At 41.8% G+C, this 13,049-nt stretch overlaps 1 protein-coding gene and 1 non-coding gene across 5 annotated transcripts in view; both read left to right on the forward strand.

The window, feature by feature from the left end:
* The window catches only part of LOC128666513 (RNA-binding protein 6), a 206,186-nt gene that overhangs the window by 93,848 nt on the left and 99,289 nt on the right, over positions 1-13,049 (forward strand). For 3 of the 4 annotated variants that reach the window (XM_053721153.1, XM_053721157.1, XM_053721155.1), the window contains exons 13-14: positions 8,281-8,400; positions 11,742-11,834. In XM_053721153.1, coding sequence (XP_053577128.1) covers positions 8,281-8,400; positions 11,742-11,834 — 213 coding nt within the window. The remainder of the gene's footprint in view (positions 1-8,280; positions 8,401-11,741; positions 11,835-13,049) is intronic. The other variant, XM_053721156.1, reaches the window with a different exon arrangement.
* LOC128637098 (U5 spliceosomal RNA) lies at positions 2,628-2,744 on the forward strand. The gene has a single exon (XR_008398967.1). It is a non-coding gene; the product is annotated as a U5 spliceosomal RNA (small nuclear RNA).

A 13,049-nucleotide genomic window follows, 5' to 3' on the forward strand; every position in this document is an offset into this window, starting at 1 on the left:
TGACAGGGATTATAGTATCTGCCACACCTAAGGAGCAACATCTGTCCTGCAGGATCTAAGGTAAGTGATTTTGCCTTCTAGGTACTGAAGGACAGCAGCACTTAAGGGTTTAACCTCTTAGGATCAATTTTCTGGGACAAGTTATCCTTTATTAGTTCAAGGATACAATTTTGGGGACAGATTTACTTTATGGGCTGACATAGGATCAATGCACAGTAGAGACAGTTGGAGAGTTTTTACACTTGACGGAGCTCAGTGAGATGAGGAGTATATATTGCATTATGTTATTGGAGACCTTTGTATGGTAGAGGAGAGAGATTGTGCTTAGCGGTTTCCTTATTAAGCACTTTCCTGTTTACCGGCGTACTCCTACATTCATGTGGGGATAGTTATTCAGAGTTACAACGGTTATTAGCCGTTTCTTTTGTGCATGATTCTAGTGGGGCAGTGTTTTTCTCCCCACTCACGTGACGCCTGGAACGGAGCTCAGTGAGATTGTGATGCGTAGGTGTGCCACGCATCGAGAGTCTGGTCGGAACCTTGATCGCATCTAAGCGGTTCGTTAGAGGCAAGATCAGTATAGCATCAGTAAAGTCTGTCTTTCCAATTACTACTGGGGTAATTTTCTTCTGTGCGGTAGGAGCCTCAGGCATCTGAGATGATTTATTTTAGGCTGCTTACTTTTTTTTCTTCTTAAATGGGGAGAGTCCACAGCTGCATTCATTACTTTTGGGAATTCAGAACCTGGCCACCAGGAGGAGGCAAAGACACCCCAGCCAATGGCTTAAATACATCCCCCATTCCCTCATCCCCCAGTCATTCTTTGCCTTTCATCACATCAGCAGAGAAGTGTCGGAAGATTAAAGATACTCTTATGGAGGGTAGTACTCTTCGAAATGGGACTGGAGTTTTAAGTAATCCTGTCAGTCTTTTAGTGAGAGCATGGATGAATGTTAGAGTCTGGAGATGCAGAGAGAGTCTTTCTGCGAAACCATCCCGAATCATGTTTAACAGCTCCTTAGCAATCAGTGTTGAAGAGTTTTGCTGCCTGCTTTCTTCACTCAAGTCCATGTCAGAAGCGATGCTACTATCTGTCACACTTGAAGAGCCGTGTTCCTGTTCCACTGCGTAGATTCCGGTAAGATCGTTTCATTTTACTTCGATGTGTGAATGTAATGTAAACGAAGAAGTCAGGGTCTCTGTGGGAGTCCTTTATCTTTATGGAATCAAGGGTTAATAAACTTTAATCATGTTTATGTGATTCTGTCTGCTAATGTGTAGTGACGCTTGGACTGAGGACTCGTGGCTATATCGGAACATAACTGCCTTGTTTGTTTGTTTTTTGCCAGACTGCGCGGCTCTTGTGGCCTTGGCACACTTTTCTTTGGCCTGCACGGTGTACTTTGTGACTAGGCGTGGTCACGTTCTGCACTCCATTTCCATATTCCTGACCATGTGGCGATGGAGAGAGTCTGTTTCGCTAGTTGTTTGGGTCTCAGCAGGTGGTAAGTGCCCCAGCCATTGGGGGTGTAAGGTGCCGTTATTATTTTTCTTCTATCCAAGTTATGGAGGATTCTGATTCTTTGGAGACAGATGTCTCTGATTCTGATTCTACTTCTTGCGAAGCGTATGAGATGGCCTGGGTAATCCATGCCCATCAGTTTTTTTTCCCCGAATGCCGCTTTAGAGTACTCGCTTCTACTGCAACACGGGACTTAGAGCAGAGCCATCCACCCCTGGGGATCCCACATCCCGTGAGGCGCATGCCCTAGATCCTTCCTTAGCTACGCAAGCAGATGTCTCTAATGCCGTTACCCTTCTCTGGAAGGCGGCTTGTTTCCTCCAGAGGTTATGGCACGGTTCCGCATGGCCATATCTATGGTGCTGTCGCTTTTACACCTTCCTGGGAGGGAGATGTTGATGAGATACTGTTCGTGTTCTGTTAACTAGGGCTCGTCAGGCGTGGGATCGTCTGTGTCAAGCCTCGGGGTCGTCAGTTGCCCCGGCGGAGGTAAGTATTGCTTTTCGTTATAGACTGGTTTGCCTTAGTTTCATATTGCAGCATGTTTTGGTGGTGTTGGAGGATCCCAATCATAATGGGTTGAGGGATCCTCAGTCTTCAGTTCCAGGCGGCAAGCTGGGTTAGACGCGGGGGGATGCAGTTAATCTCCTCGTCTCCAATTTGCTTTCTTTTTGGGGTATCTTATTCCAGTTATGAGCTTCAGGAGAATGGGGTCTCTGATCGTCTGGTACTGTTAGTGGGCCCATTCTTTGATTAGGTTAGGATGTATTTATTTTTGAGAAGCTCATGTCTGTTATAATTTTTCCGCTGGGAAACATTTCTTCTCTGGAATTTGATACTAGCGATTTTGTGGTTGCTTGGTCACTTCCGCGGAAGTTTCATGTTAAGATGTTAGTACATTGTTATGTCTATAGTTCTTTTTGTCGATTCCCATTGGGGTTTCGATTTTTCGGTTGCCTGGGACAGTGCTGAGTGCCCTATGTAGCAGGCTGGCCCTGGTCGGGCTCTAATTTCTGTTCCTTGGGGTCTATTTCATCCACATGGGGCCGGTATATCTGATGGTCCTGGTTGGGTGGTGAGTTGCTCCTCGGATAAGGAGTTAGTTATACTCTGGTTTCTCTTCAGATCGAATAAAGCTTTCGCCTTTACTAAAGATTTCCGTGGAGAGGAACATCCATGAGTTTCAAGGATTTTTGGTTGATGCTCTGCCCCTTGCAGGGCTAAAACATGGTAGAGGCCTTTCGTTCTTAGACGTCAGGCTGGTTCTCGTTTCTTCTTTTGGGTGGGGCATCAGAGGGATTGTACTCGGTTCCTTATTGTCCTGTTTCTGATTGTTGGCGGGGTTCCAGAAGCGGATCCTGCTAAAGATTACTCTGGGGGTTCCAGAGGTTCTTTGGCCTCGGAGCTAGGGTTCTCCATTCCCAAGGGACTGGAGGTTTAGATGACTCCTTGGACATCTGGGATACCAGGTTGGGGCAATTTTTTTTTTCTCTTCTGGTATTCTTATTAGATGTGCTTTTTGAGGCCTTGATGACGGTAACTCTTCCTTAAGGGATCAAGATGTCATGGGTTTCTTTTTTCCCCTTTCTGGGGCTGGTTGGGGGCGGTCATCTGTTCGGGCATTTAGGCATTTTTCTTCCTCCTACTGTTTCTCGTCTGCTCCCATGTTCTTGGGACTCTGGAAAATGTGTTTTGTCTCTGTTTTTCCTGAAGCTGCCCTTAAGATGTTTCGGTTTTATCTGTCGCTCACCAGGAATTGAGGCTCATCCATTGTTAATTCCTTGAGCTGTGGTGGTTCCGGGAGGTTGATCCGCAAGGGATTGTTTGGAAACTGTTTTTTATCTTCTCAAGCTGGATTATCTAATCTTGAGCTCTTACTTTGATGTTGTCCCTCGAGTCTATAGGAGATATGCTCTCTGTCTCTGGTATGCTTAGCGAACGTCTGGTGTCCAAGGACCTTTTGGATGTGGCTGTGGTTGCATCTCCTTGGGTACAGGTTCTCGGTATGAGGTATCCCGATTGTTCCTCAGGGGTTACTACCTTGTAGCCGGCTCTGGTTTCCGTATGTCCAGTTTTCCGGACATGTTCTTGTCTTGGATATATGACCGCATCTCTTAGATGGGTCTTGGGCGGTTCAGTCCTTCCGGTTCTGAGATTTCCACTTGCCCTTTCAGGGTGGTTTTGTTTTTCTCTTATTGGAGACTTGGAAATAGCCTGATGGGTAGTTATGCTGCCTAGCAGGCGGGATATTGCAGTCGCCATCTGTTGCAGCTATTTGCACCTTAAGTGTGCTCGATGGCTTTGTTTTTTCTACTGTGTCGGCTGTTGCAGTCGGATGGATCCTTACTATTGTTATTGCCTTTGCCGTCTGTCTGCTGCCGCACTCTCCATGCCCGTGGGAGGGTGAGCAGTTATATTTGGCTTTCTCCTCCCCTTAGGGAGATTGGGGCATACCACAGTATCCACCTAGTGCCTCAGAGGTCTTCTTCCTCTGTTCAGTGGGGCCCCCCTGCCTTGTGTGCTGGATGTCATGAAGGGTTGGATTCTGGTATTGTGCTGTCACTGTTGGTTCAGAGTAGTCTCTCTTGCCTGGGAGTGTCCCTTCTTGTAGGTTAAGGATCTGTGTCTGGGTTCTGGAACCCGAGCTCGTCCTATGTTCGGTCATAGGTTGGTTAGCATGCCAGTATTGTTAGCAAATGGTGGAGTTTGCTCTACCCATTGGTACCGTTCAATTTAGTCCAACTCCTTTTTCCCTTACTGAGGATCTGGGTGGTCCGGGGAATGGTTTATTTCCTTGCTTTCAGACATTGCCAGTCGCTTTGGTGCCAAGTTTGTTGCCTCGGGGTTAGAGGTCTGTCTGCTTGGTTGAGCCTGGACCGTGTATCTTACTTAGATCTTGTGATCCCTCCTTAACTAGGAAGCTTCATGGGGTTTCCTTCCTCAGCAGGGGGCTTTCTCTGGTGGTTTTGGAAAATTTGGAAAAGAAGTTCTCTTGTTCCATCTACCAAGGTGTGTTTCCTAGGGACTAATAGATTCCCTGTCCATGAAGATTTTTCTGACGGAGGTCAGAAAATACAAGATTCTTGCTTCCTGCCTTTCGTCCATCTGTGGCCCAATGCATGAAGCTGATTGGTCTGATGGTGGCATCCATGGACATCATTCCTTTTGCTCGGTTCCATCTACGACCGCTGCAACTGTGTATTCTCAATCAATGGAACGGAAATCATTCAGACTTATCTCAACGGATAAATCCTGGACCCTCTAACAAGAAACTGTCGTGGTGGGTTTCACAGGAACATCTGTCTCGGGGCACTTGCTTTCTGAGACCTTCCTGGGAAATTGTGACGACGGACACCAGCCTGTCTGGCTGGGGAGCTGTTTGGGGCCCTTTAAAGGCTCAGGGCCTGTGGTCTCGGGAGGAGTCCTCTTTTCCCATAAACATCTTGGAGTTGAGCTATCTTTAATGCCCCATCAGCGTGGCCTCAACTGTCGTTGGTCCGGTTTATAAGTTCCAATCGGACAACATCACCTCAGTGGCTTACATCAACCACCAGGGAGGGACTCTGAGTTCCTTAGCCATGAAGGAGGTGTCTCACATTCTGCATTGGGCGGAAGCCCATGATTGTCTGTCTGCCATCCACATTCTAGGAGTGGACAACTGGGAATCAGATTTTCTGAGCAGACAGACCTTTTTATCCCAGGCAGTGGGCTCTCCAGCCTGAAGTGTTCTCTTAGATAACCCTCAAGTGGGGAGTTCCATAATTGGATCTGATGGCATCCCATGGACAGCGCTGCGGAATATGTTGGCGCTTAATAAATAAAGTATAATAATAATCCCATCAAAACGCCAAGGTTCCAAAGTACGGTTCAAGGGATCCTCAGGCTGTTCTAATAGATGCTCTAGCGGTTCCTTGGAGGTTTTCTTTGGCTTATCTGTTACCTCCGTTTGCTCTCCTTCCACGAGTCATTCCTCGTATCAAACAGGAGAGAGCATCAGTGATTCTAATAGCTCCTGCATGGCCTCGCAGGATCTGTTTCGCGGATCTAGTGAGGATGTCATCGCTACCTCCTTGGAGCTTACCTCAGCGGAAAGACCTACTTCAAGGTCCTTTCCTCCATCCAAACCAGGATTCCCTGAAGCTAACTGCTTGGAAATTGAATGCCTAGCTCTGTTTAAGCGTGGTTTTTCTTATAGGTCAGTGAAACTATGATTCAGGCTCAAAAACCGGTTACTCTGAAGATTTACCATAAGATATGACGTAAATAACTTTCTTGGTGTGAATCTAAGGGGTTCTCCTGGAGCCGGGTGAGGATTCCCTAGATTTTGTCTTTTCTTCAGGATGAACTGGATAAGGGTTTATCGGTCAGTACTCTAAAGGGTCAGATTTCTGCTTTATCCTTTTGCACAAACGTCTGGCAGATTTACCAGATGTCCAAGCCTTTGTACAGGCTCTGGTTAAAATCAGCCTATGTTTAAACCTGTTGCTCCCCCATGGAGCCTTAAAGGGACAGTACACTGTAAAATTGTTTATATATGAATGTATTTTCAATGACTTGTTATATCAGCTGCAGAGTATAAAATTTGAGAAATTGCATTTTTCGATTTGTGTATATGAAGTAGCTGGTTTTGTGCTTTTAAACCACAGCCTATTACAATGGTTTGAGCTTCAGGTAATATCAGATCTCATTATGTTATCACTTTTATGTACACAGACTTGCTTCCTTATCTTATATTTGTCTAGAAAACCAAAGCTCAATACTTAAAATGATAATTTTCCATTGTTCTTTCTATTACTTAACTATCATGCCCCCCACTGAGTGTGTAATATCTTCTCCTGGCTGTGTTTACTTAGGCTATTCAATAGAATATACTCCAGTATAGAAACTTTCAGTATAGGTTGGGATACCACAGGCTAAATCAGCTTTTTCAAATGCCAAAATAGGGGTAAAGGAGCTACTTGTAAACAATTTAAAGCACTCCAGCAGGTAAAATGAATCATTGGGAACAGTTTAAAAGGGAGAACATTTTTGAGTGAACTGTCCCTTTTAATTTAGTTCTTAAAGTTTTGCAACAGGCTCCGTTTGAGCCCATGCATGTTGTTGGTATAAAACTGTTACCAGGAAAGTTTTGTTTCTTGTTGCCATTTCTTCTGTGTGCATAGTGTCTGAACTTTCAGCTCTGCAGTCTGATTCTCCCTACCCTATTTATTTTTCATGCTGATAAGGCGGTCCTTTGTACTAAAGTGGGGTTTCTCCCTAAGGTAGTATCAGATTGAAACATTAATCAGGAAATTGTTGTACCTCCTTTTTGTCTTAATCCTTCTTCTCAAAAGGAACATCTTTTGCATAACTTGGATGTTGTGTGGGCTCTAAAATTTTACTTACAAGCTACTAAAGATTTTAGGCAATCTTCTGCCCTGTTTGTTGTTTTGTCTGAAAAGCGTAAGGGTCAGGTAACTTCTACTTCTCTGTCTCTCTGGTTGAGAAGTTTGATTCGTTTGGCTTATGAGACTGCTGGACAGCAGCCTCCTGAGAGAATTACGGCTCATTCCACTAGGTCTGTATCCTCGTCTTGGGCTTTTAAAAATGTAGCTTCTGTGGAACATTTGCAAGGCGGCAACATGGTCCTCTTCCCAAATTCTACAAATGTTATTCTTTTGCCTCAGCTGAGGCTTCTTTTGGGAGAAAGGTTCTTCAAACGGTGGTGCCTTCTGTTTAGGTCCTCCTGCCTTTTTTCTCCCTCCCTGTTCCTTCCGTGTCCTCTAGCTTGGGTATTGGTTCCCACTAGTAATTGGAATGACGTTGTGGACTCTCCATGTCATAGGAAAGGAAACAAAATGTATGCTTTACCTGATAAATTTCTTTCTTTCCGGAGATGGAGAGTCCACGACCCCGCACTTCTTTTTTTTTTTTTTATATTCTGCAGTTTTTTTTAGTTAACCTCAGGCACCTTTTTCACCCTTGTGTTTCTTCCTTTTTCCATTTCCTTCGGCTGAATGACGGGGGTTATGGGTAAGGCAGTTACACTTAACAGCTTTGCTGGGGTGCTCTTTGCCGCCTTCTGCTGGCCAGGAGTTGAATATGCCACTAGTAATTGGAATGACGTTGTGGACTCTCCATGTCCGGAAAGAAATACATTTATCAGGTAAGCATACATTTTTGTTTTTTCTCAGTTCTTTTGGTATCTTTATTTGAAAAAGCAGGAATGAAAGCATAGGAGCCGGCCCATTTTTGGTTCAGCACCTGGGTAGGACTTTCTGATCGGTGTCTAAATGCAGCCACCAATCAACAAGCGCTACCCAGGTGCTGAACTATAAATGGGCCGGCTCCTAACTTACATTTAAGTAAAGATACTAAGAGAACGAAGAAAATTTGATAATAGGAGTAAATTAGAAAGTTGCTTAAAATTTAGATGCTCTATCTGAATTCTAAAAGCTTAATTTTGACTAGACTATTCTTTTAAGTATGCAACAGTTTGTCTGACCCCACTACATAATATACAGTGATTTCTTAAATCAGTGCAAAAACTCATTTACAGATTACCTCAATTTTTTACAATAAAAAAAAAGCGGTGGTTTGCAAGACTTTTTTACAATAGCAAATGTTTACACATTTTGGTAACAAAGTGAAAGTTAAAATGCTTTTAAAACCTTTATATTGTGTGTAAATGTTTAGCAATTTAGTGCTTCTTGCTGGTATTTACTAAAATAATCATTTAATGTCCCTTTAAATCTGAGTTTGCGGTTTCTTTTTATAAGCAGAAAGATACGTTTGTGTCTGAAAGAGTTGATTCTCACAGTGATGAGAGAGACAGGAGGGGGAGCAAAATCTCGAAGAGAGAGTACAGGAAAAGGCATCACAGCCCATCCCCACCTAGGGTAAGTGTGGAGAACAAGTTACCTTTTTTTGTTTGTTATCCTTTGATGATAAACAGTTCATTGGGGAAATCAGGAGCGTGCATTTATTTTTAGCCATCTGGCAGAAGTGTTTGCAACAATGTTTACAGCAATGTTATACATAGTTAACTTACTGCCATTGTATGCTAAAGACGCTCACTTCTAAGCTCCAACCCGCTTGCCTAGCTTTATTCTTCAACAAAGGATACCAAGATAATGAAACAAAATGACAGAAGTTATTTGGGAAAATTGTGTGTCTTGAATCATGAAAGTTAAATTTTTTACTTTTTTTTTTTTGAGAATGAGACTGATAACAGTCTGTTGTACTGACTGAATAGTTTTAAATGTGTTATTAAACCGTAGATAATTTCCAAATCTTGTTTTCCAAATCAGTGAATGACTTGGGAATTGGGTTCACGGCAAATTTGAAAATTTTCTCTCATTTACCAGAACCACACCTTTAAAGAACGTAGTGGCAAACTGGATTTATAATACACAGACTAGTATGAATTTGGCAAGCTGGCATGTTTCTGCAAGATCATACTTTGTATAGGGACTGTTTGGTCTAATATCAGGCTTAAAAGGAGGCAGAAAAAGACCTCACACTAGATCGAAACATCAAGGAATCACCATTGCAATTATGTAGGCTGCAATGGTTTAGTAAAATAGAATTCTGTGTTAAATTGTGTTTAAGCCTGTAGAGCTGCTTCCACATACAAGACAGTATCTGTAATTAGATGTGATGGGTAAATTTATTTGAAACAAGAGCTTCTGTCCTTTGAATGATTCTGGTCACCTTTCACGTGAGTAGAGCCTTAATCACAAGCCGGACCACGTGTAGAATAATTCTTTCAACCTATTATGCTATGAAAAAAGACTAGAGGCACCTAACAATAAGCCAGTTATATTTCATACCACAGAAGTAACTTCATAATTGGAAAAGGGAACAAAAAGTCCATGGCACTACATTAGTTGTGAACACCATGCAAGACGACTTGTGATCTCTAGAATGGACTTATGCAAGTAAATTAGATGTTTACTGAAAAAACTCTACCTAGTATAAAGACCTAAAGATGAAAGTTTGACTACTGGGAAAACGCAAGGCAACTTTTTAATCTGTTGAAATATGGAAGTCACAAAGGCTTTTAAATCTGTTGGCGCAGGGGAGAGAACATTTAATAGTAGACGTCACAAGAAACCTGAAGGTGATTCATGATTTGTTTTAAATTTTTTGTTTAAATAGTTTTTAAGTACAAAAAGGAAATTACATATCTTAACCAAAATCCTACGGTGCATACAAAAGGGTCGATTTATCAAACTGGCATACAGAGGCGTACACCACCCCCTACCCGCACACAGTCAATCCTGCGTGGGCAGGAGCTGTCAATCTCCCCCGTCGGACGAGAACGGGGAGATTGAAATTCTCCACCTAAGAGGTGGAGAAGAGGTTAGAGAAGCAGCGGTCATCATAAATACGGACTGCAGGTTCTCTTGTGAGAGCCTTCAGCCTTAGGGAGGTGAAGCCTTTGATAAGTCGACCTCAAAGTATTTAGATATGGACTAACAGGCTACTATTATGCAACATTTTCCCGTCCTGCTGGATGGAACCAAGACATGTATAAGAGTTCTCTGTTCCGGTCCTCCAGAAAATCAAGTAATCTTAAAGCATTTTCAGGAGCTTCTATTATACCTGAGGTACACATTAATCTCAGATGAAATAGTGAGAGAGGCAGAGGAATAGAGGCGAAAGGACAAGGGAGAAACCTCTACTTAGCTCCGCCAGAACCCATGTAAGCCTGAAGAGTTGTTTCCCAATAACATTTATATCCAAAAAAAACATTGTCCGCTGTAATTATTGAATTTTAACCTGGGAGTACAAATTTTGCCAGCCATTTGTGCTCAGCTCTGGAAGTGGAAGGTTGCAAAAGTGAATTCAAGGGGGAAAAAACAATAGCCTAAACAAAATAAGAATATAGAATACAAAACACGCAAGCAAGCTGTGATGAAACATATGTTGGAAAGGCTGAATAATGCCGCATACTGTCTTCTGATTTTCTAAAAAAAAACCTTAGGAAACAGACACAGGACTAAGGGAAGTGCCTCAAAATGTTATAATGTAATCATGTCAGTACCGCTGCTCAAGTAAGTGAGATAAATAACCACAGACCACCACAGCAAAGTATAAGTCGGTTCCCAAGGTCCTTGGTAGAAAAATGTGATGTCATAGATATGTGATGTACTCTAATCTCAAAGATCTTTTGAAAAGAACACGTTGGCTCTGTAAAGAAGTAAACCTCATTTGAGCATGTACTCCTGGAGGAGATGTACATCCCTGCCAACAGTCATGCTTAGAAAAAATGAAAAGGGGGTAGAACTGATCCGAAAAAGAGCAGCAACCCCTTCAAGATGAAGTGCTAGAAATTCTGCGTATTGCAGCAGTAGCAGTAACCCCTTACATTTTTAAGTTGGAGTAGCTGAAAGAGATTAGCAGAATGTGAGATGTCAGTGTGTTCTAGTAGATCGGCACGTAGCCAATGTAGCATGATATAGCAATGTATCTTCTGGTGCATGTACTTTTGACTCATTTCATGGTGAGGGGTGTGCAGCATTCACCTCCAAAGTTCCATTCTTTCTCTCTTCTGTACAAGGTGTTCTCTTTTCCTCGCAGGTTTCTCCTAATGCTTGAAGTATAATTTTCGTTTTGTTCTATAAAAAGAAACTATTTCCTCTTGGCTCCTCCATTGTTTCCTGCTTTGTCTATTACTTGATCACTCACGCATCAGCTTTAGAGTGAGGTTCCCGAGACTTTAAAAGACCTTAAGAGAATAGAAGAAATTGTGGGGGGGGTAAGCTGTTTAATTCAGAAACTTAAAAGGGTTAATGGCGAGGCACTGCAATATAAATTTGCAGGTAAAGTAATTAAAGTACATATTATATTTTGTCTCTATCTCAACTTGTTGTATGTCCCTTTTAAACACGCATTCACGTTTCCCATGAAATAAGTAATTCATATCTTTAAAACAGTATATAGTTTATCTTATTATTAGAAGTTTTTAGGTCCCTTCTTTAGACCCTCAAGCCCAGTAGCATACACTCCCCAGAATATTACTAAGAAATGTGAGTGCTTGGCAAACACTCTTACCTGCAAATGTACCTTAGTTTTGCTTTGCTTTGAAATTATAACAGAAGAGTAATAAGTTTGTGAAATTTAGGCTTTTGCCTATCTAATTCTGAGTGGTCTCATCATTGTTCACTTTGCTAGTACAAAGTGTTTTTCTATGGAAATGTACATGACACATTTGACTTGGCTATTTGTCTTACAGAAGAGGAAATCAGATGATCCGTATTCATCGAGGAAAAGCAGTGAGAAAGATGAGAGTGCTGCTTCTTCAAGGAGAGGCTTCACTGAGGACAAGGTGAGAGGCCGCATTGCATTGTGCAATCTTGTGATAGATTTTTATTGCAATGGATACATACACACTGTAATATGGGGTAACTCTGAGAAATATGTTTAGTTGTTTTGTAACAGAGTCTACGTATTAGTTGATTCTCAGGGATATGAAATTGTTGTTCTACAGCAGTGTTTTTCAACCAGTGTGCCGTGGCACACTAGTGTGCCGTGAGAGATCCTCAGGTGTGCCACGGCAGACTGACAACAGTGTGACATATTTTTTAAACTTTGCTTGTTTTTTACTCCCAGTGCAGGGGTAGTTTGTAGGAGGCATGGCATAACAGCACAATACATACAGTATGTGTGTGTTTGTGTGTATGTGTGTATATATATATATATATATATATATATATATATATATATATATATATGCTGTATTAGGCTACAATGTGTGATTTTTTTAACATTTTGGGATGGTGGTGTGCCACAGGATTTTTTAATGTAAAAAAGTGTGCCACGGCAAAAAAGGTTAAAAATCACTGATCTATCTCTCTCTCTCTCTCTCTCTCTCTCTCTCTCTCTCTCTATCTATATATATATATATATATATATATATATATATATAAGAATGTAATGAAATAAAAGTAATAACCAAAAACTCTAATGAATTAAAGAAGCTAGGTTAAGCTTATGTTTATGCTCCCTGGTTCTCGTTTATTTTTGTTAATTTCTGTTAAATTTTTTTTTGTATCCTTGTGTCATGGTTCAATCATATATGAAGTTAGAAATGGGATTTTTAATGGCATATTATAATTAAGTTGTACAGTACACAGAATGATGTATAGGTACGCAAATATGCTATCCCTGACTGTAATTTTTTTTTAAAAGCCTTCAAGAAAGTGCTGCTTGTTCTGCCTATTGCAGCAGCAGAATCCCTTACATTTTGTATTTGTAGTAGCAAAAAGATTAGCAGAATGTGAGATCAGTGTGTTCTACTTGAGATCAGCACATCTAATATAGCCTGATATAGCTCTGTATCCTCTGGTCCATGTACCTCACTCTGACTGTGCAGAATTCACCTTAAAGGGACAGTCAACACCAGAATTGTTGTTGTTTAAAAAAAGGATAATTCCTTTTTCTTTCCTAAAATATGGTGAGTCCACGGCGTCCTCAATTACTGTTGGAATATCACTCCTGGCCAGCAGGAGGAGTCAAAGAGCACCACAGCAAAGCTGTTAAG

Source organism: Bombina bombina, chromosome 7 (assembly GCF_027579735.1).
Source record: "Bombina bombina isolate aBomBom1 chromosome 7, aBomBom1.pri, whole genome shotgun sequence".
Taxonomy (NCBI): domain Eukaryota; kingdom Metazoa; phylum Chordata; class Amphibia; order Anura; family Bombinatoridae; genus Bombina; species Bombina bombina.